General features: G+C 31.6%; 1 protein-coding gene across 2 annotated transcripts; it reads right to left on the bottom strand.

Annotated features, from left to right (window-relative positions):
- Nucleotides 1-3,180: 3,180 nt before the first annotated feature.
- Nucleotides 3,181-25,790, bottom strand: LOC139516802 (uncharacterized). Of its 2 annotated transcripts, none has more exons than XM_071307118.1 (8): nt 25,655-25,790; nt 16,144-16,262; nt 15,228-15,282; nt 14,666-14,733; nt 14,126-14,231; nt 12,835-12,953; nt 8,042-8,181; nt 3,181-5,550 (listed from the first exon to the last, which is right to left on the bottom strand). In XM_071307118.1, the coding sequence occupies exons 1-8, from the start codon at nt 25,713-25,715 to the stop codon at nt 5,445-5,447; spliced, it is 774 nt and encodes a 257-aa protein (XP_071163219.1). In that variant the 5' UTR covers nt 25,716-25,790; the 3' UTR covers nt 3,181-5,444. The 2 variants fall into 2 exon arrangements, with proteins under 2 accessions (XP_071163219.1, XP_071163220.1); XM_071307119.1 differs by lacking the exon at nt 25,655-25,790 and adding an exon at nt 17,422-17,588.
- Between the last annotated feature and the right edge of the window lie 22 nt (nt 25,791-25,812).

The raw sequence follows: 25,812 nt of genomic DNA on the forward strand, positions 1-25,812 counted from the left end.
TTATATGAATTCTTCTGGTACCAGACTTCCATCATCAAGTTGTATGAAAAAATGAGATGTGGTAAAGTTTCCAATGAGACCACTTTTTAACAAAGACTTAAATACAAGAATGTAAACTATTGTAACTGTATGTCCTTTAACAATGAGCAAACCCAAACCTTATTGTAAGCTATTAAAAGGCCTAGGAACAATAAATATGAAACAATAGACCACTAATGAGTAAGGTGAAACTTTGATTTTAGAGGACATGATTCATTTTTAGGGGCATCATCACTTCCTTCAAATGTAAACTGAGCGATTGAAAAATATGAGATGCTATATTGCATGATTTATACATTTATTCATTAAATCTGTATCGATTCAGTGTGTTAAATGTCTTCCTTTTTACACTATAACCCATGGTGGTGCTCCTACTAAAGGAGGGAGATACGGAACATACATACATACGGCAAATTAAATTCTTATAATTGATAATCAGCATTAGAGAATTGTGTATTAAAGTATATCATTCCACATGGTATATTTAATAAGACATACTACAAATGTAGTTATTACAATTTATGGAACATAACTTGAAACATAAAACAAATAAAAAGCATTCACTTGACGGCCCCTTATAAATATTCCCTTTTCAATTACCTTTGACCTAAAAAGTAGATTCTTTTTACTTGAGCCCCCAACTGAGATAAAAGCCTATAAATCTTAAACCTGTAACAGAGCTTGCAGATTTCTGCTTGTGGTGGTTTCATTTTGCCTTTGGGATAGTCCCTGTATGTGAGATTAAGGGAAACTTGTCTGGACATTGTGGTGGCATCTTTTTATTATGGCCCATTTATGGGCATTATGTTTTCTGGTCTGTGCATCCTTTGGTTTGTCCGTTTGTCTGTCCCGCTTCAGGTTAAAAATTTTGGTCGAGGTAGTTTTTGATGAAGTTGAAGTCCAATCAACTTGAAACTTAGTACACATGTTCCCTATGATATGATTTTTCTAATTTTAATGCCAAATTAAATATTTTTTATTGTATAATGTTTTATATTTCAGAAGGTAGAAGACCTAGTTGCACCATACCTTTTAAACATAAACCTAATGTAAAGAAGTCTCTTTTATTTTTCCATTGTCTTTGACATCAATCATATGGTTTGATGACTTAAGAACAAGTGTATAGTTTTAAATTAAGAATTGAATGCTTCTTTTTGTAAATTTATTGGGGTGTAAAAGCGTTGACCGAAGTACATTTTGTATGAAGGGCGGAAGCGCTTCATTCTTAAAATGTACGCACGGTCAACGCTTTTACAACCCTATAAAGTTACAAAAAGAAGCATTCAATACTTATAATTACATTTTTTAGCTATGATCATGAACACACGAATTTTATATATTTTATTATTTAATTCACCTGTGCACTTTATTGTTGGAGCACATGTTATCATGAGTGAAAAGTTGTATTGAGCAATGCAACTGCTTACGGAATAACATGTGATGTGCAGTTAGCCAATCAGAATAAAATATTATAATGAAACATACATCTAATGTTATTATTAAAACATGAATTGCTCACTTATGATGAGTAATAGAACTACAATGTCTACTTGGTATATTATATGGTATCCTTGCAAAGTCTTCAAGTCTGTTGAATATGGTTTGTCCAATTATGACCTCATTTTATGGATTAGTGATCAAGATTAAGTTTTGTAGTGAAGTCCATACCTCAGATTCTATAAGTAATAGGTCAAATTTTGTTGGTTTATGATTGTACGGTGTACTTGACCATCTGAACCTCAGGCCTCATCTTATCAATTTATTGGTTAATTTTAAGTTTTTGTGGGTAAGGTCTATTTCTCAGATAATGTTAGCACTAGGTCAACAATTTTGGTGCATGGAAGGATTATAAGGTGTACATGCCATATGAATTCAAACATGATCAGGAAAGTAAGCAAGACCTTTCAGTGTGTACACTTTTATAATTTTCATTTAGAAAATCTGATAGGGCAAAAGACAATGAAATGAAGTCTCATTGCTGAATTGGCAGTTCAAGAGCATTTTTTTTCTTCAGGACTTTGAATCCAATTTTCTTCAGAACTTTATAATTTTGATAAAGAAGCACATGATAAATATATAAATGGTTTCTTTCAAGCTGTACTTGATTCCGATTAAAACCTGATTTGTGGTGGACTACAATAGGGTTCCAAAAGAAAGTTATGATGCCCTAAAAACTCCACTGTATTCAATAGGTATGTTATGTAATCAGAATCTAGGATATCTTCTCATGTCTTGTTTTTACCTGCGTCCCATATGTGAAAAGCCAGTCTAGTAACTATTACAAGCCTTTCATAGCTGACTGAGATATTGGTTTTACTCATTGTTGAAGGCTGTAGAGACCTATAACTAGTAATGTCTGTGTTATTTGGTCTCTTGTGGAGAGTTGTCTCATTGGCAATCATACCACATCTGGTCCAACCCTATTATTTGTCTTGATACTTCCTAAAAAAAAACACTTGTGTTTATATAAAGGACCTTCCTGCTTCCACTATTTTGATACATATTTAGTCAAGTCCTTTGTCTATTGATCAGCCACAAATGAGGAATCATGTGTACAGTCTTCCTATCATCATTTTTAAAAAGTTCAAAATATTTTACTTTGTAGCTAGTTGAAGACAAGATTGACCAATTAGAGTATAGATTTGTCTCTGATGACAACAATTTTTGCATAAAAAAAATAAATGATATATTATACAGTTTATACTTCTATAAATGAATGTCAATGCATTATTCTTGGCTAATTTGGTAGACGTTTTAAAAGTAGAATATGACATAATTTCGAAAAATATATCGGAACATATATAGAATTATTCCCAACATGTATGCTGACTTTTCAATACAAAATCATGAGTTCCTTGGAGTCATCAATCCTATAAAGTTGAATTTTGCATGTTACATTTTTGGAATAGAATACATTGAACCAGTAATTAGAATCAATCATTTCTTCTGGTACCATTACATGTTTTTATGCCAAATTGAAATAATTTTTTTTTAGAGATCTTCCATACATATTATTCCTGTTAAGTTTGGTTGATATTGTATTCATAATTCCAAACAAGATAATAAAAAAAGTGCATTCAGGGAGAGCATGAAATGATAGGATAATACAGAATAATTTCACTAATAAATAAAAAGTCAAAATAAACAAATAATTTTATTCACAAACAAAAACAAACAAAAATATCCCCAAATAAAGTTACTAGCTGTTATAGTTGCACCAAATGATAAACATATAAACTACTCAGAATGATCATAATGATAATTGACAATCTACCACTATACTGTAAACCAACTAATTTTAGCAAGCGATTTATTTTTCGGGACCTTCGCGAGTAGTAACAGAACGTCAATATAAATCGTCAAGAACTTGTAAAACTTGAATCTTTCCTTATAGAATTAAATTTGAAAATTGCAAAATTAAATGGCCATGAAATTGTCATGAAAGGACTTAACGCGAAATACAGTATCCCAAAAAAAATAAGTTGGTTTACAGTAACATATATTCAACATTCAAAATATCCATTTTGTTATGCTTTTTGACAATAAACTGATTTTTTAAGGTATTATCACATACTTTAGCTTAGCTTTACAATGAAAGTGTCATGCTATATCAAATGTTTGCCTTTGATTTCCAAAGAAAATTGTGAACAATGTAACAGACATATACAAATCTATAATGTGCATAGACAAATGTAAGAAAGATCTTTCTCAATATAATGGAACATGAAAATATGATACAATAAAACATAAGAATAATTAAGTTATAAATTTAGAGAAAATAAGAACACCTAATCCTGACCTCTGCCTAATTTACACCTCTCCAAGGCAAAATGATTTTTACGATTAATTGCTGTGTCATACAACATCCATTAACTGATATCTAACAGTACAAAACAGGAGATTCAAAAATATAAAATATTAAATGTACAATAACAGCTGTTTCCCTAGGCAAATTAAAGTAATGCAATGACTGGATATAAGCTGCAATTAGTCTTTTAAGAGGGGGCAGGACCTTTTTCGGGACGTTGGGATCAGGTTTTTAAAGCTTGGGATTTCAGGATTGATCCTTTCTGGATTGTGATTTCTTTTTTCGAATTTTGTGATGTTGGGATATAATTTTTTCTAAATTTGGGATCTTGGGATTTCATGTTTGTAACGATTTCCCCCCATTTTACTAATTAACGGAAAACGGTGCTTTTAGATTAGATACACCTCATCCCTATTTGTAAGCCATTATTGGACTTTACAAAAGTTCTAGTAAAATTGTGATGTCAAAATAGAAAATATCTGAGAACACAATGGAAAAGTGATTGTTGTGTGACATCAAAAGTTCAAGCAGAACAGATTTCCAAATAGCGATAAATATAAAAACAAGAAGATGTGGTGTGATTGCCAATGAAAAACTATCCACAATAGAACAAATGGTGTAGAAGTTAGCAACTGTAAGTCATAAATACATTAAGCATTTTCAAAAAATTCAGAAGACATTTGAAGATGAATTAATGCTTTAAATTCAATGTGCACCAAACCTCTATATAAAACTTACTGCATTAGACATATTTTATAAAACATATACCGATAAATAACCCAAAATCCCTAGTTACAAAGGTGAAAAAATAAAAATAATACCCTATTGCACAATAAATGATTGAAGATACATTTGAAAGCCAAGCAAATTTTCATACTTAGGGTTTTCATAGAAGAAAAAAAACTACAATGTTTTCAGTGTCTTTGATTTTGTAAACATAATTGTTATGGAAAACATTTTAAAAAACCAGATGCTACGGCGCAGCTTTATAGGACAGCAGAGGTGAAACCCTGAACAGTTGTGGCAAGTATGGACACAACATTTAAGCTTGATACAGGTCTGAATTTGGATTGTGATTAAATAGTTGACACAACATAAGTTTCTGACACAGAATGAATGTGGTCTAAGAACTTAAACTTAAAAACTTAAAATTTTTAAATTGGACGTTTACCTATTATGGTCCAATATCCAAAATCTAAATACACGGTTAGATTTGGCATATCAAAGAACCCCAATAATTCATTTTTTGATGAAATCAAACAAAGTTTAATTTTTGACTCTTTTGGCCCCTAATTCCTAAACTGTTGGGACCAAAACTCCCAAAATCAATCCCAACCTGCCTTTTGTGGTCATAAACCTTGTGTTTTAATTTCATAGATTTCTATTTACTTATACTAAAGTTATAGTGCGAAAACCAAATGTCTTCCGACAAAGACGACAACGACCAAGACGCCTATGTCATACCAATATACGACCAAAAAATTTTCAATTTTTGCAGTCATATAAAAATCTAATGTGAAAAAAATGCTTTTGTGATGGATATATTTCATGAAGACATGTGGTCCGTATTAACATTGTTCTTGACTTGTTTCCTATGTTAGGATTGTTGTTGCAAAACTAAGGCAGGTTGTACCATTTCTTGAGTTAATTCTATGGGAAACCTTGAGATCAAATTAGCTATTCCACTGGTTAATTGTAACAACCTGAAAAAAACAATTTGTTAAAATAATTTTCATTAATTTTTTTTTCTGTTGGTGAAGAAAATGTAAAAGTTTTAAAATATTTTGAGCTTCCTTGCTAAAACAAGAATGATTTCTGTTGGTGTTTGATAAAGTATAATGGTGTTTATCCCTGTTCATACTCTTGTTATCCAGTAAATTGTTATACTACCGTTAGGTGTTTTATGTACCTATTTTTATACGACCGCAAAAATTTTAATTTTTTGGTTGTATATTGCTATCACGTTGGCGTCGTCGTCTGCGTCGTTGTCGTCGTCGTCCGAATACTTTTAGTTTTCGCACTCCAACTTTAGTAAAAGTGAATAGAAATCAATGAAATTTTAACACAAGGTTTATGACCACAAAAGGAAGGTTGGGATTGATTTTGGGAGTTTTGGTCCCAACATTTTAGGAATTAGGGGCCAAAAAGGGCCCAAATAAGCATTTTCTTGGTTTTCGCACTATAACTTTAGTTTAAGTGAATAGAAATCTATGAAATTTTGACACAAGGTTTATGACCACAAAAGGAAGGTTGGGATTGATTTTGGGAGTTTTGGTTCCATCAGTTTAGGAAATAAGGGCCAAAAAAGGGCCCAAATAAGCATTATTCTTGGTTTTCGCACAATAACTTTAGTATAAGTAAATAGAAATCAATGAAATTTTAACACAAGGTTTATGACCACAAAAGGAAGGTTGGGATTGATTTTTGGAGTTGAGGTCACAACAGTTTATGAATAAGGGGCCAAAAAGGGGCCCAAATAAGCCTTATTTTTTATTTTTGCACCATAACTTTAGTATAAGTAAATAGAAATCTATGAAATTTAAACACAAGGTTTATGACCATAAAAGAAAGGTTGGGTTTGATTTTTGGAGTTTTGGTCCTAACAGTTTAGGAATAAGGGGCCCAAAGGGTCCAAAATTGAACTTTGTGTGATTTCATCAAAAATTGAATAATTGGGGTTCTATGATATGCCGAATCTAACTATGTATGTAGATTCTTAATTTTTGGTCCCGTTTTCAAATTGGTCTACATTAAGGTCCAAAGGGTCCAAAATTAAACTTAGTTTGATTTTAACAAAAATTGAATCCTTGGAGTTCTTTGATATGCTGAATTTAAAAATGTACTTAGATTTTTAATTTTTGGCCTAGTTTTCAAGTTGGTCCAAATGGGGGTCCAAAATTAAACTTTGTTTGATTTCATCAAAAATTGAATAAATGGGTTCTTTAATATGCCAAATCTAACTGTGTATGTAGATTCTTAATTTTTGGTCCAGTTTTTAAATTGGTCTACATTAAGGTCCAAAGGGTCCAAAATTAAACTAAGTTTGATTTTAACTAAAATTAAATTCTTGGGCTTATTTGATATGCTTTATCTAAATATGTACTTAGATTTTTGATTATGGGTCCAGTTTTCAAGTTGGTCCAAATCAGGATTCCATATCAAGTATTGTGCAATAGCAAGAAATTTTCAATTGCACAGTATTGCACAATAGCAAGAAAAATCTAATTGCACAATATTGTGCAATAGCAATAAATTTTCAATTGGAGTTATCTTTCTTTGTATAGAATAATAGTTGATAATATATGTTGGAAATTTGCCAGACATGACTATGATGTCATTTTCTATTTTTATTTGCCAATAACTTTATGTAAATAACTTCATTGGAAATTTGCCAATATAAAATGTTGCTGATGAAGTTTTTTTTATTGTTTTATACAATAAACAATGTATATTCACTTTTACTACCAACCAATCTTTACCATTCAGTGATAACAAGCACTTTATTTTACATTTTAATATTTTATGATGTATTTAAAAGAGTAGTTATTGTTGCAAACTCCATTAGAAATTTGAATTGATATCAGTTTTGGAAAAAGGGAAACGGGGATGTGAAAAAAAAGGGGGGGGGGGGTTAAATTTTTCTCATTTCAGAATTCATAAATAAAAAGAAAATTTCTTCAAACATTTTTTTGAGAGGATTAATATTCAACAGCATAGTGAATTGCTCAAAGGCAAAAAAAAACTTTTAAGTTCATTAGACCACATTCGTTCTGTGTCAGAAACCTATGCTGTGTCATGATCAACTATTTAATTTTAGATTTAAAAAGTTTGAAGAAGAAATCTTTAATTGATTTGTAAAATCTTGACATTTGTTTTGTGTAAAAAAAAACCATGTAATGTCAAAGATTTGATCACAATCCAAATTCAGAGCTGTATCACGCTTGAATGTTTTGTCCATACTTGCCCCAACTGTTCAGGGTTCGACCTCTGCGGTCGTATAAAGCTGCGCCCTGCGGAGCACCTGGTTATTTTATGTTCTTTGCTTTACCTATTATTGATCCTCTGGTCAAGTTATATAACATTGTTAAAATATTCATAAATGTTAAAAATCTACAAATTCATTGTGATTAATGAAGTTTTTAAAGGCTATATTTTTTTCTGAAATATTTATAAAAAATATTGAGTGAATCTTACCATTCTTTTTGTTCTGGTAATAATTTCCTTGTACCATCCTTATGCTCCTCATTGAGTGTTGTCTTCACGGATTTAAAATTCTCCTCTATACTTTTCTTATATGGATCAAGGTATGAGTTGTTGATATTATTAACTGATTGCTAAAACATAAAGTAATGCATCAGCAAAAGATGATAATTTTCTTTTGGGTGGAATATTCTTCAACAAGTATCAAACCTTAAGGGTTTTTGCTATGTCTCTCAATTTATTTAAAAATTAGGGGAGCCTTTTTTTAAATGAATATTAATTAAAAAAAAACCTGAATTTAATGTCTTGTTTAAAAATATCCAATAGGGAACATATATTACATAACTAAAATAATGCTTTTAATGATTTAAGCATACATTAGTTTTTTTTACTCTACTTGACAATGAGTACTGTAAATTCAATAAACATAAATAGTTTCTGAGAAAGTTTTAATCAATAACCATATATTGTTTTTTTAGGCACGACGGGGCATGTGAAACCTCCAACTTTGGTTTTTTTTTACAAAAAACTAAATATCACTAAAATAAAATTTTGAATCAAAACCAAAAAGTATGCACATCTTTAGATTAATATAACAAAGAAGTGTGTAAAGTTTTAAACAAAAATCATAAATTATTTTTGAGATACGGTGTGACATGTAAAACTAGAGGCTCTAAAGAGCCTGTGTCGCTCACCTTGGTCTATGTGCATATTAAACAAAGGACACAAATGGATTCATGACAAAATTGTATTTTGGTGATGGTGATGTGTTTGAAGTTCTTACTTTACTGAACGATTTTGCTTCTTACAATTATATCTATAATGAACTTTGCCCATTAGTAACAGAGAACTATATTTGGTAAAAATTTACATATATTTACCAAATTAATGAAAATTGTTAAAAATTGACTATAAAGGGCAATAACTCCTTAAGGGGTCAATTGACCATTTAGGTCATGTTGACTTATTTGTAGATCTTACTTTGCTGAACATTATTGCTGTTTACAGTTTATCGCTATCTATAATAGTATTCAAGATAACCAAAAACGGCAAAATTTCTTTAAAAATTACCAATTGGAGGGCAGCAACCCAACAACCAGTTGTCCAATTCATCTGAAAAATTCAGGGCAGATAGATATTGACTTGATTAACAATTTAACTTCTTGTCAGATTTGCTCTAGATGCTTTGAATTCATAGTTATAAGCCAAAAACTGCATTTTACCCCTATGTTCTATTTTTAGCCGTGGCGGCCATCTTGGTTCAATGGCCAGGTCATCGGACACATTTTTCAAACTAGATACCCCAAAGATGATTGTGGCCTAGTAGTTTCAGTGGAGATTTTGTAAAAGATTACTTAGATTTATGAAAAATGGTTAAAGATTGACTATAAAGGGCAATAACTCCTAAAGGGGTCAACTGACCATTTTGGTCATGTTGACTTATTTGTAGATCTTACTTTGCTGAACATTATTGCTGTTTACAATTTATCTCTTTCTATAATAATATTCAAGATAATAACCAAAAACAGCAAAATTTCCTCAAAATTACCAATTCAGGGGCAGCAACCCAACAACCGATTGACCGATTCATCTGAAAATTTCAGGGCAGATAGATCTTGACCTGATAAACATTTTTATCCCATGTCAGATTTCCTCAAAATGCTTTGGTTTTTGAGTTATAAGCCAAAAACTGCATTTTACCCCTATGTTCTATTTTTAGCGGTGGCGGCCATCTTGGTTGGTTGACCAGGTCACGCCACACATTTTTTAAACTAGATACCCCAAAGATGATTGTGGCCAAGTTTGGATTAATTTGGCCCAGTAGTTTCAGAGGAGAAGATTTTTGTAAAAGATTAATTTAATTTATGAAAAATGGTTAAAATTGACTATAAAGGGCAATAACTCCTAAACGGGTCAACTGACCATTTTGGTCATGTTGACTTATTTGTAGATCTTACTTTGCTGAACATTATTGCTGTTTACAGTTTATCTCTATCTATAATAATATTCAAGATAATAACCAAAAACAGCAAAATTTCCTCAAAATTACCAATTCAGGGGCAGCAACCCAACAACCGATTGACCGATTCATCTGAAAATTTCAGGGCAGATAGATCTTGACCTGATAAACATTTTTACCCCGTCAGATTTCCTCAAAATGCTTTGGTTTTTGAGTTATAAGCCAAAAACTGCATTTTACCCCTATGTTCTATTTTTAGCCGTGGCGGCCATCTTGGTTGGTTGACCGGGTCACGCCACACATTTTTTAAACTAGATACCCCAATGATGATTGTGGCCAAGTTTGGTTTGATTTGGCCCAGTAGTTTCAGAGGAGAAGATTTTTGTAAAAGTTAACGACGACGGACGACGACGACGACGACGGACGACGGACGACGGACGACGACGGACGACGGACGCCAAGTGATGAGAAAAGCTCACTTGGCCCTTCGGGCCAGGTGAGCTAAAAATGGTTAAAGATTGACTATAAAGGGCAATAACTCCTAAAGGGGTCAACTGACCATTTTGGTCATGTTGACTTATTTGTAGATCTTACTTTGCTGAACATTATTGCTGTTTACAATTTATCTCTATCTATAATAATATTCAAGATAATAACCAAAAACAGCAAAATTTCCTCAAAATTACCAATTCAGGGGCAGCAACCCAACAACCGATTGACCGATTCATCTGAAAATTTCAGGGCTGATAGATCTTGACCTGATAAACATTTTTATCCCTGTCAGATTTCCTCAAAATGCTTTGGTTTTTGAGTTATAAGCCAAAAACTGCATTTTACCCCTATGTTCTATTTTTAGCGGTGGCGGCCATCTTGGTTGGTTGACCAGGTCACGCCACACATTTTTTAAACTAGATACCCCAAAGATGATTGTGGCCAAGTTTGGATTAATTTGGCCCAGTAGTTTCAGAGGAGAAGATTTTTGTAAAAGATTACTTTAATTTACGAAAAATGGTTAAAAATTGACTATAAAGGGCAATAACTCCTAAACGGGTCAACTGACCATTTTGGTCATGTTGACTTATTTGTAGATCTTACTTTGCTGAACATTATTGCTGTTTACAGTTTATCTCTATCTATAATAATATTCAAGATAATAACCAAAAACACCAAAATTTCCTCAAAATTACCAATTCAGGGGCAGCAACCCAACAACCGATTGACCGATTCATCTGAAAATTTCAGGGCAGATAGATCTTGACCTGATAAACATTTTTATCCCATGTCAGATTTCCTCAAAATGCTTTGGTTTTTGAGTTATAAGCCAAAAACTGCATTTTACCCCTTTGTTCTATTTTTAGCCGTGGCGGCCATCTTGGTTGGTTGACCAGGTCACGCCACACATTTTTTAAACTAGCTACCCCAAAGATGATTGTGGCCAAGTTTGGATTAATTTGGCCCAGTAGTTTCAGAGGAGAAGATTTTTGTAAAAGATTACTTTAATTAACGAAAAATGGTTAAAAATTGACTATAAAGGGCAATAACTCCTAAACGGGTCAACTGACCATTTTGGTCATGTTGACTGATTTGTAGATCTTACTTTGCTGAACATTATTGCTGTTTACAGTTTATCTCTATCTATAATAATATTCAAGATAATAACCAAAAACACAAAATTTCCTCAAAATTACCAATTCAGGGGCAGCAACCCAACAACCGATTGACCGATTCATCTGAAAATTTCAGGGCAGATAGATCTTGACCTGATAAACATATTTACCCCATGTCAGATTTGCTCTAAATGCTTTTGTTTTTTAGTTATAAGCCAAAAACTGCATTTTACCCCTATGTTCTATTTTTAGCCGTGGCGGCCATCTTGGTTGGTTGACCGGGTCACGCCACACATTTTTAAAACTAGATACCCCAATGATGATTGTGGCCAAGTTTGGTTTGATTTGGGCCAGTAGTTTCAGAGGAGAAGATTTTTGTAAAAGTTAACGACGACGGACGACGACGACGGACGACGGACGACGACGGACGACGGACGACGACGGACGACGGACGACGGACGCCGGACGCCAAGTGATGAGAAAAGCTCACTTGGCCCTTCGGGCCAGGTGAGCTAAAAAACTCCCCTGTTTAACAAAATACTCAATATAACTCAAAAATAAAAATTTTGAATCATCACCAAAAAGTAAACAGATCTTTAGATTAATATAACAAAGAAGTCTTTAAAGTTTTAAGCCATAATCAAGAATCGTTTTTGAGATACGGTGCGACATGTGAAAAAAACACACCCCTGTTTTAGTCAAAACTCAAAAACTCAAAAAGTTTAAATCTTATTTTCACCAAAAAGTATACAGATCATTTGACCATCATAAGAAGCAACTATATTAAGTATCATGAAATTTGGATAAGTCGTTCTCAAGTTACAGTGCGACATGTTTAAGCCAGACAGACAGACAGACGGACAGACCGACGGACAGATGGATGGACACCGGACATTTGTATACCATAATACGTCCCGTCAAAATTTTGACATGCGTATAAAAATTATTGCGTGCATTTATTATTGCGATTTTGTCTTTTAAGACTTAAATGCGATTTTAATTTTTATATGATTTAGAGAAAAATCCTGTTTAATTCATATAAAATATTTCAAAATGCCAGTTTAAATTATTGAGTTTACACCTCTTTTACATTTTTCCCAATAATAAAAACCTCGCAATAATATCTGAATTTACCAGTAATTAACAAATTTGGAACCCATATTTCGCAAACAGTTGCCTAATGTACAGGGTGAGGTCATGTTTTTTCTTTAAATACTTACATATAATATTGAGATCTGGTGAGCTACGTATTTGTGTTCAGATAAGTTGCTCAGATCAGAATTTATCTGATGGGCAAGGTATTTCAGTTGATTTAAGCTAGATATATCTGCGTAGTATGCTACAACATAAAAACAAAATTTGATGTATTAACAATATTGCTTATTCTGAGACAGCCTTATTTTAGCAACAACAATCTGAAAGGTCAATGAACTGAAAAACTGAGGTCAAGTTGATTTCAATTGTGAACTCTCAGTGGACTTGACTCTTGTTCTTTCTTTCTGAATTTTAAGTTATAATTTACAAAAGATTTATTCAATACATGTAGGTTCTACTTTAGGTCAATTTTTATTTTAGCATCTCCTTTTTCCAAAACATCATTTTTAAAACCAATTTATTATACTCTTTGCAAACAAGCTAAATCTCAATTTGCCCAGCCATTGTCTTATATCCTTCTGGGTGTAATTTTGAGTCAGAGTGTATATAAATCCCACATGTCTGTTTTGTCCTGTTGAAGGGCTTTGAATAACATCCAAGATTTTTCTAAATTTTGCAAATGTTTAAATTGTCCTTGTTAAAAGTTTATTCATGAAACTATCATTAACTGTGTTGAACGTAGTTTAGCTAAAATGATTGCAAAGTGATGCAACTTCGTTTAATTTATATTTCGTTAAAAGTTGTAAAAACAACTGATTTCTATGTGACACATGAAGCAATAAATAATCAAGGTGGACAATTTCAAACAGCTATAACTCTTTTGCAAAATACTCAAGACAGTTATATTTTTTTCTCTGCCAAAACTTTGTTGTTAGCAAAATGTGAAAAAGTCAAGGATAACCTAAAAAATGAGTGGAAATGGGAAATGTGTCAAAGAGTCTCAACAACCCAACCAAACAGCAGAAGACAGCCAAAGACCACCAATGGGTTTTCAATACAGCAAGAAAATCCTGCACTTGGAGGCGTGCTTCAGCTGGCCCCTAAACAAAAATATGTACTAGTTCAGTGATTATGGACTTCATACTTAACTCCAAAATATATAAATAAAACTTAATATAACACACTTGGGACAGGCGCAAAAACACAGCGGGGTTAAACATGTTTTGTGAGATCTCAACCCTCTCCTACACCTCTAGCCAATGTAGAAAAACAAAAACAGAATACAGCTTCTCTAAATAAAGAAATATCGAATTAAATTTGTTATAAGGCAAATAAAATATGTTTAAACTGACAGTACATGCTTGTATTATTTCTATCCAATGAAATAAAGAATAATTTGTACATATCTATGCTTACCATCAAGACTTGTTTTGTCGTTCAAATAAACAAGATTGACAGGTGATGAAATAAAAGCTGATGCTCTAGGAAATAATCTATCTAAACCCTTTGCTGCCAAGTATTCCTAGAAAAAAGGATAGTTTTGTTTCACTACTGTATGAATTACTATAAGAAGTTTATTTTATCTTGTTTCAATATAACCTTTGACACAATGTTTGATGTAATTGTCACAGATTTATATAATCTAAATGTTAAAAGCATAGAAATAAATCACTGGTGACCCCTTTTGTCATATGGTATCTTTTACAGCTTTTATACAAGTTAACAGCAAGAGGCTGTCAGATTGACAACAAACCAGATTTATTTGCATGAAAATTATATTTGCAAAACTAGTACCTAAAATGACCGCCCTCCCATCCCCAAATTAATTCTCAATTTTTTTCCCTTTGGAAATCCAGTTAAAAATACAATTTTTAAAATATATTACTACAATAATAAAGAGGATAAATACATTTTAAGAAGTTTACTTCCAAATCTTTGCAATATGTTTATACTTACATTTACAAACATTCTGTTTTGTACATTTTTGTGTAAAACTTGATTCATTCTGTCCTGTACCACTGCAGCTACAAAAGAAACGATTCAATTGTGATGATTTAAATGAAGATCTTTATCATTTACACACTTTTTTTAATGGCATTGAACACTTAATAATCAAATATTGATAATCCATGGTTTTTCTATTTTTATGTTAATTTTACAGCAAAAGTAAGAAATCTTCATTTTTTTCTTTTCCTTTTGATAGATTTTATACTGATGAAGGTTTCTAATAATACATGTGTCTTGTCTAATGTAAGAATAAGTTTTGTTTTGCTTATTTACCTTTAAAAATATTATTTTGTACTAGGTACCTTTACCACCTACAAAACAATAAATTCTTTAAACAAAGTTCTATAAGAGAACAGAACTAAATGGTGAAATATCCTATAACAAGCACAAACATGAAAGTTGAAAGTCTTTAGAGAATATGCTTACAGTAAGTAGTAAGTTAATATAACACTTCTGGTACTAGCCAATCACTAAATGTATTCATTCAACATTAAGAAATAGTCAATAGTACCTCTATTTGTAAAAGAATTACTGAATCTTCCTTGTTCTATCTTCTCTTTAGGCTGCTGTAAATATCAAATAAAATTATATAACAATGCCAGGGTAGTCCTAAATTTACCTTTTTTAACACAATTACAATTTCCAGAATTATATTTAAGTTTATTAAATCTTACTTTTCTGACTTCATGAAATATTGTAAACTTATGACAATAAGTGCTATTATCACAATAAAATTATCACTGAATAAATCAATGCAACAAGATTGATAAAACAAACAGAGGAAAATTAAAAAATATCATTAAATGTAGGTTAATTTGATTCAAATGCATTGAAATGGTTCTTGTATTTTTTTGGTGGATTTTTTTTAAAAAGTTCATGGATAAAAAATACAATTTTGCCAGATGAGATGCATAGGATTAGGGCATTTAGGCCCATATATATGTCCAAAGAAAATTTTGCGTTTTTAAACTGTTAAAGATCATTAAAAAGTGCAAAAAACATGCATATACAATAGAGTAATGCATCATTGTTTACCCGAACAAATTAATAGATTCATGTTTTATATGGAGAATTCTAGCTAATATTCTCAAAAAGACATTACAAAGTTGCAAAACTTGTATCTCATCCTTTTGTTTAATGTGTTTAAACTATTTGATGTTGAAAATACCTCTTTTTTTGTTGTAGTGGTTTGGTAAAAGCAAACAAATAAACAAAAACAAAAACTGGACTAAGACGATTTTTTAGCTAAATTTGATTAAATTTTTACAGAAAACTTTAGAATTCATTTCTTTTTCTGGTTTTCATATACATGTTTTCAGCTTATTTGCTGTCACACTGATTAAGATGCCATATCCCCTCCTCTATATGTACCTTTTAAAATGTGAAGATATGTATAAATTGAATGTAAAGACACTACTAAATATTACCTCCTTAAGTTCCTTATGACACAAAATATCTAACTGAGAACATAATGACATCATTTCTATTTCTGTATCTATAGGTGTTATATCCCTAGTTAATAGAGGTTCATGCAAGCGTACATCAACTGAAAAATAGATGTTCATATTAACAATCATATACTGCAAAGCAGAAGAATATATTGTTTTGTTTTTTTTCACTGATCAGAAAGATTTTATATGTGTGTTTCCTATTATATCTGTGAAAAAAATAGGGTAGAGGGTACATATTTTTTCTTATTTTACCATTTTTTTTACATTGAGTTTATGGCGTGTATGGGAAGGACATTCCAACTTTAAGAGTCCTTATTGATAAATGAAGAGTGTGAAGATATGCATTTTATTTATTTATGATAAATGACAAACAAAAAATTTAGGGTAAGCTATTTTTAAGCTTAAAGAATAGGAAGGGTATGGTAATAGGCATCTTCGCTAGCCAAGGGTTACTATCCACTCCCGTTCTCTTCACCCTTGGCAGATCGAGATAAAATTTCGATGACAAAAGGTAAGGATTTTTATTGGTTGCAGTAGAAACTCGCTGCATCCAGTCAAAAAGTGCCTATAACATGATCATGTATAAATGTAGAAAGTGTTTGTATACAATTGCCACAGGTTTATTGTGCAACAAGTCTTTACATCACCAAACATACAACCCATATTTAGTGACAACTTGAATGTTTTTAATCAACTAATAGAAGTTCCTGTGTATGTTTCATGCATAAATGCATTAATGTTGACGTATATTTTCGTTTCTGGCTTTACCAAGTGTGTAAGACTAGAAGCTACCATGTTTTTTCCTCCAAATTGAAAAGTTCAAGTGCTACCATTAGTCAAGAATAATGTATTCGGAATGGGTGTGACTTTAATCTTCCGATAGATGGTGCAACATTGGTATCACAAATGTTAGCTCAATCAGCCAAGGGTGAAGAGAATGGGAGTGGACCGTAACCCTTGGTTAGCAAAGATGGGTAATAGGAAACACACATCTTTTTTTTTTATTTGTCCTAACCGACATTCAAAACTTATATATGACACATTTTAACATGATGAGCAAGTAGAATTTCTGCTACAGAAAATCAATACCATTTAATGATGCAAATAATTACAGGATAAACTCTATAAGACTAATGTTAAGAACTGTGTAGCCACATCGAGGTAAACCAACTTATTTTCGCTGATATCTCATTTCAATTTTAACCATTTCTAGCACACTTTGTGGTGATTTAATTTCAGGATTTTCAAACTCACTTGAATAATTTAGTTTAACTACTGTGTCACTGTACTAGCCTGTCGATACTGAGGTTGCAAGTTAGAACACAGCACACATTAGGTGCACTTGACAAGGTTTTTCAGGTTTTTTTTGCCAAAGTTCAGTTGTTCTTTCTTGGCATTCTGACTTCCTCACCCAAAAAAACTGACGGCAATGAGATAGCTATAAATAGGGCTAAGAGTGGCATTTGACACCAAGCAATCAACTGATCAACCATTGTACATAGCCATTCTGTTATCCGAACATACGGGCATTTTCAAAACGAGTAATCTCCCTTTCCTAGTTACGCCGATTTCCGATGTAAAGGAGGTGAAGCTTTGGTGTATAGATAATAGGGCAGATGCTCATTTTTAATAAAGAATTTGTTGTGAATGCACCTGTGTCTTATATTGTTATTTTAATTGAAACATGCCCAAGTCATGTTGTGCAGTTGGCTGTAAAAATCACAACTTGATGCTGAAAAGATTATCATTCTTTAGATTTCCAAGAAATGCTAACAGACAAATTAAGTGGTTAGCTGCACTTAAAAGAGACAAACCAGACGGTACACCGTGGGTTCCAACAAAACACTCAGTAATATGTAGCGAGCATTTCATCACAGGTAATACATTTGTATTTCACTTCATATGTTTAAAATGATTATAAATTAATTAATTCCTCTGTTTTAAAACATACAGATACACGATCTTAACTGTGTAATAGATGTGCCTTGATATGCCTAGGTTAATTCCCCTTAATTTGGACAGATTAATTATTTAGTATTTAAATGTTTATTTTAAGTTAAATTTGATTTAAATATAGTAAGATAAAAGTAAGGATTGTTAATTTTACTGTTTTAGTACATGTATATAACTTTTGATGTTTCTGTAATGTTTTAAGAATATTCATTTATTTAACTTTTCTTCAGTACCTTTTCTGTTAAAGTTCTCCTGATTAATGACAAGTTTAGGATATCATTTGATATTCAGTCGGAGTCGGCCTTGCACAGGCCTCCAAATACTCGCCGGAACTAATATTAGTACTTATCGAGTCTAGAGTTAGCCACTACTTCGGTGCAGTTCGCCAGAGTTAGTCACCCCTTTTTGGTGCAAGTTTTACTACCTTAAATAACACAACGCGAAGCAAATTTACTTTATTTTACTTAAAAGACTAACTCTGGGAACACTCTATTTTTCATTTTACATTTGAAATTACTTTATTTTTGAACTCCATTTAAGAAAGTTTTCTGACTCCTGTTTTATCCGACTTTGTTTAATATTCATGCAATTACTGTACATTTGTTAATAAAATATAGTTTCATTTAATTAATTGTTTGTTGTTCAGCCATAATCTGATATCAGGTATCCCAATGTACGAATTGGGGCGAAGTACTGGCCGCTACACGTCCCGGGAGGTGTCGTCACCGACCCCCTCCGTTACAAATGGTGCCGTGACCAGGATACCTGATCCCTCAGTTTTGGTTTGAATATTTTTATTACATTTATTTTTGATTTTGTTTAAATTTTTGATTTTCAAAATGATAAAGTTTGAACAGAAACCTTGTACTTTTGACGGTGTTAGTGCCGATGTACAAGATTATTTTATTCAATTTGAAGCAGTTAGTCTGTGGAATAACTGGAATTTATCTGAAATGGCTCTTCAGTTAGTAATAAATTTAAGAGAAGAAGCACGAACTATTTTACGTCTTCTTACTCCAATTCAGTTGCAAAGCTATGATTTTTTGAAAAGTTTACTTTTTCAACGCTTTAATCCTAAGGAAAGGATAGCATTTTATAAATTTCAACTGAATAGTTGTTTAATTTTGTCAGATGAATCTGTGTTCGATTTTGGACATAGATTCAAACTTTTATGTCATCGTGCATATCCAGATAATTTTCAAAGTATGCAAACTTATTTTATTGATCTTTTTATTGGAAAGTTAGAGAAGGAAATGGGAAAGTTTGTCCATTTTAAGCATCCTGAAATTTTTGATGATGCTATATTTTTGGCTACAGAGTTTGAATGTTTTAATTTGACAGTTGAACCTGTTGAATGTGAAATTAAGGAAAGTGAAGAAAACTGTGATTTTAGTTGTTTGAAGTCTGGTTTTGATCAAATTGTCAAAGTTCTTAAAAAGCTGGTTTATAAGAAGTTTAAAGTTAGAAAATGTTTTAATTGTTCGGTAGTTGGACATATCAGAGCTAATTGTCCCAATAAAGTTTGTAAAAGTGTCAATTCTGTTCATGTTGTTGAACCAGAAAAACCAGTTTCTACTGCATTTCATAAGAAAGTGAAAAAATCATGCAAAGTTGTCAACAAAGTTCAAAATTTATTTCCATCTGATTTGCAAAGCTGTTTATCTAATTATTTGATTCCTACCATGGATGAGTTTTCTTGTTTGAAGGATAAGCCAGTTAAAGTTTTCATATAGTATGTTTTATTAGTTTTAATTTGTATATTTTGTATTTTACTTATTTTGTCAGTTTATATTATTGTTTAGTAGGTATGGTTTCAAAGTTTTCATTGGATTTGTTGTTTTTCTTGGTAACGTTACTGAGCCGGTTTTGCTATCTAAACCACCCTCAAAAACGTTGTTTGATTTGATTGTGTTTTTCTTTAGATGTTGGTTTGTTTAGATTGTGGCTAAGTTTTTTGTTTGAATAGATTTATTAATGAGTTTGCTCATTTATTTGGATTTTTAACCTTTCTGAACAAGTTTTATTGTTTTAAATTTGTTTAGTTTGGTTATGGTGTTCCTTTTGTGACTTTTATAAGTCATGGCAGAAATCTATTGAGTGGCAGAAAGTTTATGTGTGAAGACAACCACCTGATAAAGTAAGCAGTTCTTGTTATCAAGAACACCTTTCTTACTTTTTGGTACAACGTTTGATCATCTTGAACCCGGAATCACATGTTATACGTGATTCCGTGAGATCTACAATGGTGGACTAAACCTGGTACAACTTGGACCATGCAGATTATCCGTATTAACATTCCGTTTCCGTTTGAAGAACTGTGTTTTACTGAATGCTGTATAACTGTGTCCGTTTATATTTATATTCTATGGACCGTACCTTATAATTTGTGTTTACCACCTATTCCTGGACATTTATACCGTGAGGAACTTTTACGATGGTTGGACTGTGTGTAATATGACATTTTTGAGACATTTATTGACATTTCATTTGCATTGATTTATGTTAATGTTTATTGTTTTCAACACATCTATTTTAAATAGTTCTGTTCCCAAATATTAATTTCTTTAATATTTGTCCTAAGGGGGGAGGATTGTAATAGATGTGCCTTGATATGCCTAGGTTAATTCCCCTTAATTTGGACAGATTAATTATTTAGTATTTAAATGTTTATTTTAAGTTAAATTTGATTTAAATATAGTAAGATAAAAGTAAGGATTGTTAATTTTACTGTTTTAGTATATAACTTTTGATGTTTCTGTAATGTTTTAAGAATATTCATTTATTTAACTTTTCTTCAGTACCTTTTCTGTTAAAGTTCTCCTGATTAATGACAAGTTTAGGATATCATTTGATATTCAGTCGGAGTCGGCCTTGCACAGGCCTCCAAATACTCGCCGGAACGAATATTAGTACTAATCGAGTCTAGAGTTAGCCACTACTTCGGTGCAGTTCGCCAGAGTTAGTCACCCCTTTTTGGTGCAAGTTTTACTACCTTAAATAACACAACGCGAAGCAAATTTACTTTATTTTACTTAAAAGACTAACTCTGGGAACACTCTATTTTTCATTTTACATTTGAAATTACTTTATTTTTGAACTCCATTTAAAGGGAAATTCCGCGATTTTTTACTTATCATCTAATTATGTTCATCTTAACATAAAAAACACATTTGCAAAGTTTTAAATTTATATTCCTTCTAATAACGGAGAAAATCAAGTATTTGTAACTTTTTTGGTTGAATTCTCGAGTGGGTCGTGACGTATTAGCCCGATTTATTGAATTCTGGGAAAAAATAAAATCTGTTTAACTCTTATAGCTTATCGACAATATACGTAATTAAAAGCGCACAGCTGACGAATGGTCGAAGTTATAAACCACAATATAAGAATGAACGAAAGTGAATATGCATATATATACCGTTTTGTATTGATTGAATTAAACTCCTATAAAATTATCTCTAGTAAATGTTTTTGAATAAATTTAATTAATTATTGTTGAGATTTTTTTCATAAAATATTTATTGAACATTTTTACTGATATTGAACTGAAAATATTTCAGTTCTATTTACCGTTATTGTTTTGATAATCATTTCAATGCAACTAATGTGTGAGCAGAGTGTGTATATTATTTTGTAAAGGTCACTGTATATTTCTCGGCTTGAGGTCAATTCGTTTACCTTGTAGCTATTTAGCCGCAGGTGTGAGTTCAAGCGTACACAGGTATAAATGTTGTTATTTGGAAAGGATAAATAGAAAGGATTAGAGTATATGCTGTCATGATGTTAATACACTAAGATTAAATACACGATGAGAATAAAGATACAATAATTAAATTGTGTAAATTAATTGAAAATAAAATTCAGATTCGTAATTCCGAAAGTGTATAAAAATAAAAGGAAACAATTTTTGATTACTTTCTTAGCGGCAATTGGCGTAAAGATTCAAATATGAAGCAAAAAATAGTAGTTTTAATCTTTAATAAAAACTAAATGCAATATTACCCAATTTGATATACCATTGTACATCTGTTTGATATCATTGACTTTACAGGAATTTCTTAACTTGTATTCAAATCTGGCTGTGTTTAAATGCTAATAAAACTATTGCAATTTTAAAGTTTTTAATTGACAAAAAAATACAACATACAACATGCATAATTTTTTTTTAGTTTCTTTTTAACATTTTATTCTTACATAATTAATTTCATTTGACAATCATTTACACGAACTTTTTGTGAAAAGAATACTAATTATCTAAGCTAAGGCATTATATCTTTTGAGGATTTTTGAGGATTTTTTTTAAAATTCTATGATAATAGTTGTGCAATGTTGAACATGATAGCCGTCATTAATCCAAATAAGTAATACAGTAGTTGTAATAAAAGTTATACTTTAGTCATGCATTACAGATATTGACGAATTTATAATAGTTCGTTCATACATCGTTGTTCATGAAACAATCATTATTAGTATACATGTAAGTTTCCTGACGTATAAGAGCCATTGAGGATGAGCTCCAGAGAAATCAGACTAGTTGCGTTTCGTTCGTTTGTTTGTTGGGAAAGGAGAGGAAATGCAACCGCTTGTACAGATAAAGGACAGAATGACCATACAAGCATTTATATTCAACACAATCAGAAAGAGTTCCCATCGTTAGACGGGGAATATGAAGGCTTCCAAGAATGAACAAGTGACATGTCTAACTCTGAACAGTTAGAGAACAGACTATCGACATCGAACGCTTGTTCTTGATATTTGAAACTGTATGCATATATATACGTATACGTTTATGATATAGTGATGAGTTCTGACAAAAACTAAATTCCTTCATGGTTATATCTTGCCATACGTTTATATTGGTTTGTAAGGTGATTACTCAAAATCGTTATTTGAAAATCCTGTTTGTGAGATGTAGATTCATTTCAATACAGAAATTTCGTCTATATATTTCACAAGTGTATAACACGGAGAAGCTCTGAAGGTTCATTACTCCCATTTTGTTTGGGTGTGAACCATCGATGTTTACAGCAATATCAAGGAATAAGGTGATGATGGTAGAAAGAACTATGGGCGTCATGTGGCAAATATTACATGCATATCGGACAATGAGTTGTCAATCTGTATGAAAAGTTTTCCAATACAACCATATTATTGAGAAGGAATGTTTACATGCTATACTCTCGTACTAGTATTACAGGGTTCTTGTGGCGTTCACCTTAGACACACATCGTTTTAACGATGTTTAAAAAAAGACAGAACCAATTTAATGTCATATTTCCCTATTTTTTAAATATAACTAAAATTCTTTTATCTGACAAGAATATCCCTATTTAGCGAACAAGTAATTTATTCTTTTTTCGGTTATTGAATACCAAGAAAGAAAATAAATCCCTAAATTAATTTGAAACTTTGATACTCAAAAGTTTCCCAGCAAAATATTCACATCCCCTGGGGATAATTAGTGTTCGTCCAGTGGCATATATAACAATTGTGATGACGAATTCCTTCCTTTGTTTGAGAACAATCTTATTGAAATATAAATCTGTGATTTTCCTAGGTCCACAGCTTCAATGAACCAAAGCAAAAGTTATACATCGACCTGTATTTAAATCAAATTGGTTCTCTTCTTCTTTTGGTATACAACTGTAGTCTATCGACATTCGATGATTACATACTGTTGGCATACGTTGGCTAGTCTATTTACAACACTTTTACCCCTATTTATTCAAAATATATGTTTTTTTCTTATGTTCAATGTATACACGTATATATTTTAAATTGCGCTATAGTTCCGTAACTTTATATCCAGTCGTATAAACGAATCGTCGGCAAGTGCGTACATTTTTTTAAATCAATATTTCTGGTCTGTTCCAATCTGTCCTTCACTATTGACAATGACTATATATTACATTTTCCCAAATTCACCCTTGGAAAAAATATTTAAATAGATTTTAATTTCATCAAATCTTATTTTTTGGGTATTATTTATATATTATGAATTATATTCTTTACACCAGAAATGTTATTTATAAACAAGCGTATGAGTTTAGTAATGACAAGTAAGACAGAGTTGTATATTATACATCTGATAGTTCAAAATGGAAAGTTATAAGTTATAAGTTATCAGCCGTGTACACTGATCAATACCTGCAGAAGTGAAACGATGCATGAACTTGCAAGCCCGACAGGAAATCGCTTGAATACCTGGACGTGTCACCTCACACCCCTCACAATACCTTTGGAAGTAATACCTTTAGCCATGCTGGTGATCAGATAAGGGAAGATCAAAATATATTTGAAAAAAGTTTATTACTTTAAAGAATTATGAACAAATTAGATTTTCGAAAACAATTTTCACGGAACACTTATTTATGATTTCAACTTTGACTTTTCACCTAATTCCAATATCAACAGTTTAAAAACAACAGACCATGGTAATTTAAAAAAAGTAAGAATATTTTCCGTATCAAGTTAGTTAGTCGTATTAAACAACCGTACGATTGACAAGATATCGACACGCAATTACGACTACATCGGTTACTGTAGTTTTGTTTCTTTGTGGTTTATAGACATATCGTTTTTATTCATCGGGAAAGAAGACAAGATGGCGGATCTCGGAGAATTGATACTCTAAATTTAAAATCGATGGTGATCGCTTATCTAGCGGAATAAAACTTTAATATCTATGAATTTGAACATTTTTATACAGAATGAACATAATATCAATTTTTGATTTTTTTGCGAAGTTTCCCTTTAAGAAAGTTTTCTGACTCCTGTTTTATCCGACTTTGTTTAATATTCATGCAATTACTGTACATTTGTTAATAAAATATAGTTTCATTTAATTAATTGTTTGTTGTTCAGCCATAATCTGATATCAGGTATCCCAATGTACGAATTGGGGCGAAGTACTGGCCGCTACACGTCCCGGGAGGTGTCGTCACCGACCCCCTCCGTTACAACTGTTTTATTTCAACTCACAAACACACACCTTCAAATTTTGTTTTTTTCAGCACTTACCGTCTTGTTACTTTTTAATTCCTAAAGACAAGTTTTTAAAATCCTGTTTTTGAATATTTTTCATTTAATTTAACTTATTTTAAGTCCGTTTGCAATACCTTTAAATATAATTGATGTAAAATAAAACATTTTGAAGTCAAATGGATATTAGAAATTATTTTAATGAATCCCAAGCCATGTGCGATTGTATATCTTGTTTGATTAGCCACGATCGTATTCCTGTTGAAATTAATTGCGATATTAAAATTATAATTTTTAATTGCTCAAGTTGATATCAAGCAATATCCAATTCTCACTTGTTATGACACCTTAATTTATCAAGATTGGTGATTAAGACTGTGAAAGTAAACAAAAATCTACATCTCAATCTGGAAAATAGTGTTCTGCCACTATATAATTTATAAAAATAAATTATTTGTGACATTAGTGCAGGACATGATTTGGTAGCTCTAACACGTTTTCCTTAACCTGGGTCAATCGACAAAAGAAGCTTTTTCAGTTGGATAATAAATACCTTTGAATGATGCATCATAGTGCAAGGGAAGAGACAAAGGAGGGGTGCAAACTACTGCCATCCAGATGCTGGATCCTTTTCTTTAAAAAAAAAATCAATAGAGTGACTTCCCTTTTTTGTCTCTTGACTTATCATTTGGAACACATCATAGACCTAAG

The sequence above is a fragment of the Mytilus edulis genome, chromosome 3 (genome assembly GCF_963676685.1).
Source record: "Mytilus edulis chromosome 3, xbMytEdul2.2, whole genome shotgun sequence".
Classification (NCBI taxonomy): domain Eukaryota; kingdom Metazoa; phylum Mollusca; class Bivalvia; order Mytilida; family Mytilidae; genus Mytilus; species Mytilus edulis.

Excerpts from the sequence above, each read along its gene's own strand:
- LOC139516802 (XM_071307118.1), bottom strand. The coding sequence starts at position 25,715 with ATGGCAGTAGTTTGCACCCCTCCTTTGTCTCTTCCCTTGCACTATGAT. Across the intron at positions 16,263-25,654 it reads CTATGATGCATCATTCAAAG|TTGATGTACGCTTGCATGAA; the intron begins GTATTTATTATC and ends TCTATTTTTCAG. Across the intron at positions 5,551-8,041 it reads TTACCAGAACAAAAAGAATG|GTTGTTACAATTAACCAGTG; the intron begins GTAAGATTCACT and ends TGTTTTTTTCAG.